General features: G+C 43.5%; 1 protein-coding gene across 1 annotated transcript; it reads right to left on the bottom strand.

Moving 5' to 3' along the window:
- Window positions 1-2,525, bottom strand: mylz3 (myosin, light polypeptide 3, skeletal muscle). Its single transcript, XM_037696452.1, has 6 exons — window positions 2,436-2,525; window positions 2,041-2,068; window positions 1,045-1,188; window positions 787-957; window positions 604-681; window positions 1-522 (listed from the first exon to the last, which is right to left on the bottom strand). Exons 1-6 carry the CDS (start codon window positions 2,436-2,438, stop codon window positions 494-496), a joined length of 453 nt encoding a protein of 150 aa, XP_037552380.1. The 5' UTR covers window positions 2,439-2,525; the 3' UTR covers window positions 1-493.
- Between the last annotated feature and the right edge of the window lie 2,075 nt (window positions 2,526-4,600).

The raw sequence follows: 4,600 nt of genomic DNA on the forward strand, positions 1-4,600 counted from the left end.
TGGGATGTACGTTGGAAAAGTTTATTCTGAAATGATCAGAGTGAAAATAAATACAACTTTTCAGGGAATTGGGGAAACTTCTGGCGGTCTATCCACGACCGTTCTCCAGCACCTTTGGCATTGCTGGGTTCAGAGGTGTCATGACTGAATGAGGTGGCGGTGGGAAGGGAGGGATCTACCCTCACTTGATGAGCGGTCACCCCTTTTCCCCCGTTCCTCACCCCATGTGGCGAGTGGAGACGCGCCCCGGTGGGGGGAGTAGAGGCCGGGTGATGGTGGTCTACAACGGAGAGACGATGTCCTCAGGAAGGAGGGTTTGAGGCGAAGTGGAACGGAAAACAAAACAAGCAGAACGATGGGTTTGCTTCAACATCCCTTGTACAAAGTCCTTGTCTTTCCTTGGTTGGTCTTTGAAACAGCGTAGATGTCCTGAACACTGTTCGGCTGTCTGTAGGCGAGCTACAGTTTCCTCAGCACTCTTGCTGCGGGCCTCTTACACAGACAGGATGTGCTTGACGAAAGCTGTTGAAAAAGAAGTTCAGACCATCAGCTTCATTTCATAAAACATTTTTTTTTTAATCCTAAAAGATAACAAAAGCGTACCCTCATAGTGCACACTGCCGCTCTCGTCCTCCTGTCCGGCCATGAGGGCTTCAATTTCCTGCTCGTTCATCTTCTCTCCTGTGGTGTGTGTGCACAAGGATTGATGTCAAGGCCACAATCTCAATTTCAAAGACTGTGTGCTAAGCAAGTTATATCTGTACGCTTCTATATTTGGGTACTCACCCAAAGTGGACAGCACGATGCGCAGCTCAGCGCCCATGACTGTGCCGTTACCCTCCTTGTCGAAGATACGCAGACCCTCAACGTAGTCGTCGTAGGTTCCCTTGGGGATGGCATCGACCTGCTTCAGCATGGGCAGGAAAGCGTCGAAGTTGAGCCTCTTGTTGGCCATATCTGTTCATTTACAGGCAATCGTTTTAACGAGCGAGGAAAAACCCACAGTGACACTTCTGATTTTGTTCAAATGATGCGGTCTATTACCGTCGGCGGTTGGGTTGCCCAGAATTTTCTGAACATCCTTGTTGGTGGGGTTCTGGCCCAGAGCGCGCATAATGTCGGCCACCTGGTTGTAGGCCACCTGGCTGTCACCAATTCTGTCAAAGAGACCAAAAGCCTCCTTGAAGTCTGGACAGACGAGGAGACAAAAAAAAAGGATCTTTGAGTTATACGGCTCTGACACAAGGTGAGATGAAAAATCTGTTTGCCTATTAGTAGCGATCCCATTTGGGTTTTCTTTGTCTGTGACAGCTGTGTGGGATCACTGAACTGAAGACCAAAGCCCCGTGCTTCCGTCATTGTTCACCGTTAATTCAGCTGAACAGCTGTATCTAGCAGAGACTAGAAAAACTGGAGCCCTAACAAAGCTTTCCTTTTCCGACAAATCCTTCCAGGAACTTAAAGAGCGACCTTTCTGACAGATTAATGCACAGCTCCTGAACAGCAACAACAGCTGTACCCTCCCCACCCCGAATCCCTCCTCGGGGACAAGCTGATCCACCCAGGCGGAGAAAATTCAAACCAAATAGAGACATGTCCCCCTTAGTGAGTTAACCATAAGAGCGCTGACTGGGGTGTAATCAACACCTCATCGCAAAGGGACTCTGCATTTCACTTAAACGGGGCTGGAAGGACAAGACCGCCTTGGATTCCTTGTATAATTTGATACCAGTACGGGTATGTCTACATCTTAAAGGTTATTCCCTCCCTGACTTTCAAGACAAGGTTGGTCATCTGAGAATAGAAACCTGGGCGAGTTGTTTGAATGGCATCTCCTACAGCGGTCTTTATCCTTTCTTTTACTTAATTTTAACACTTAACTTGAACTAAAGAAGTAGTTTTAGGGTACTAATAGGACATTTTCAATAAACATGGTGCGCAAAGGCATGAAAAGCAACATGGAGCGCTTATATTTTTTCTGGTGGCAACACTGGAAAAATAAGATGCCATCAAGTAGTCCCTGAGAATATCTTCACTTACCCTCAATCTGGTCCGGTGTGAACTCCGTCTGTCACGTAAAAACACAGAAATGTACATGTAAGAACAGAGAACACACAAGTGGAAATGTAGAGGAACAAAACAATACAAAATGTGATGGATGATGAATTTATAGAAGTTCTCAGTTTTTTTTTTGGTTTTTTTTGGATTTTGTTTATGCTCTGGTGTACATGTTGAAATATTAAGCCAGTCGTCCTCAGACCCAAAAATTTCCAACCATTTTCTAAGTTTCTTAATCCAGACAGCCAGCACAAAGTCCAAGTTTTAGGGATAATTTGGTAAGAGATAGTGTCCCAATTCAAAAAGAAGCAAAGAAAAGAAAATTACTCCGTTGCCCCCAAACAAAATAAGGTCCAAAACTAGAATTCTGTACACACCATTTTGGAGAGTTGGAGCCCGAAGGAGCGGAAAGAAAGGATATGAGAAGCTGAAGTCCCAAGACAGAGTGGTCCTGAGCCATGGTCAGAGCCCCCTTATTTATCCATGGCATGTGATGTCACGTATGCTAATAGTGAAGGATCAGATGACACACTGGAACATCTTTAACTTTCTTAGGGAAAGAAGAGCCGTGCTCCCGTGGAAGAGCATCAGGAGAAGGCCTTTAGAAGGGGATGGGGCTATTTTTGGACGGCTGAGAAGTGTGTCAAGACCGACTCAAGGCTTGATTTATATTCCAGTAAAGAACAAAATACTGATTTTTTTTTTTTTTTTGTCATTTAACGCAAACTTTCTTAAAGACAGTTATGGGGAGGGGGGCAGGGGAAATGCAGCCGTCAGCAGCTCCCTTCAGATGGGCTCCCAAACCCTTGAGCTCAATTTCAAGGTGGTATTTTTAAACCGCGAGGCCGCTCCTCCTCTTATGGTTAAATGACAGCAGGGCGAAAAGAGCTGGAAACGTTGACCTCTCTCTGGCAGGTATGGAGACGTTCAACTTGGAGGCAATTGGTTGCGTAACGGTACGAGAAATGTATCTTATATCTCAACAGATCCCCATCGTATGATAAAAAAAAAAGCCATTGAAAACCTGATGATCTGTTGCAGGATGATGTACGTACCTCTATGGACCCGCGTCAGGTCTTCAATGGATTTTTAATTCTGTTGTATCTTGAAGACACCACCTTCAGATGCTGTTTCTTGGCTGTAGATAGTCTTAAGGTCTTGACACTTGTTCCGTGTCATAAAATACAAAAACTGGACTGAAACTAAGGAACCAAGCGGTACGATGTCCCCCGCCGCTGAAGGGTTTGAATAGTGAATGTTTGCCATTTTTGAGATGAGTCTTTTTCAGGAAAGGAACTTAACAGGGATTGAAGAAAACCTTAATGTTTTTGGTGCAAGATATTCAAGTCGGTTGGAGTTACACTGTGTACAAGAAGATAGTATTTCTTTTCCTAGTCCAAGGCCACGCAGTGACAGATCCTGGCAAGTGGAGAGAGAAATTTCATCTACCACAAGGTACAATAGTGGAACTAGGGGGTAGCCATGGATTAATCTTCAATCACCCCATACATTTGAACTAGAAAGCAGTTTCCTCAAATAATGGGGTCGGCCTTATGCATTTATCGTCGTGGCCATCTTTAATATTAAAGTAGCAATGTCTTTGAAAGGAACCTTTCTTCCACCTAGATGTAGCTACACACCCAAATGAAAGACACTTATTTTTTACGTTATTGCACTCACAACGTGCACAGATGGACGGTATTTCGGCGAAGGGGGACAAAAATCCGCAGTGGTCCAAATCAAAGCTTTGAAAGATATAAAGAAGCCAGAGAACCAAATTAAGACAACTTTAAAAGGTTAGAAGAAAGCCTGACTTCCTGGAAGTAAAATTAGGAGTTTAAAAACTCTTATACAACACTTCATCTTCAACAGTGAACCCACTGCATCTTGACTGAAGTCTTCTTCCATCAGCAGTTTCAGTTAAGTGTTTTATATTTTGGCCTTTGTTGTTGTTGAAGTCCAATTCATTTTTATTGTTTTTTTTTTTTTTAATGGTGCTGCATGACTCCACCAGGCAATATGATGGTTTTTACCTCCTCATTGTATTGAAAATAAACCCCAACCCTTTAGGAGTGATGAAGTCCAACCTGCCTTTGGTGTGTTTGTTTAAACAAAGTTGTTGAAAGGGAATAAAATGAGAAGAACTTAAGCTCTGCAAGCTTGTTGTAAAGTATTTCAATGACTTCCCCTTCCTTTTAAGGCACAGTCCCTCTGTAAGGAGCATAACAACTTTACTGAAAATAAATCCTGGACTCCTTACCTTACCTGGAGTACTGACAGGAACTAAACCAAGGGATTTTTATTTTTTAATTCAGTACATGCATAAAACTGGTAAATTCCAAGGATTACTGCGCCACACTTTATCTAGACATGTCCAAAGCTTTTGATACTGTAGATCATGACATCTTATGGCATATTGGTTTCTCAGATCACACTATCGGATGGTTTTCTAATTACCTCTCAGGTCGAAGGCAATGTGTTCAGCACAATGGTACTTCTTGCTAGCTGTCAATAATGGTGTGCCACAAGGCTCATTTTTGGG

Source organism: Nematolebias whitei, chromosome 23 (assembly GCF_014905685.2).
Source record: "Nematolebias whitei isolate Nwh7 chromosome 23, NemWhi1, whole genome shotgun sequence".
Lineage (NCBI taxonomy): Eukaryota > Metazoa > Chordata > Actinopteri > Cyprinodontiformes > Rivulidae > Nematolebias > Nematolebias whitei.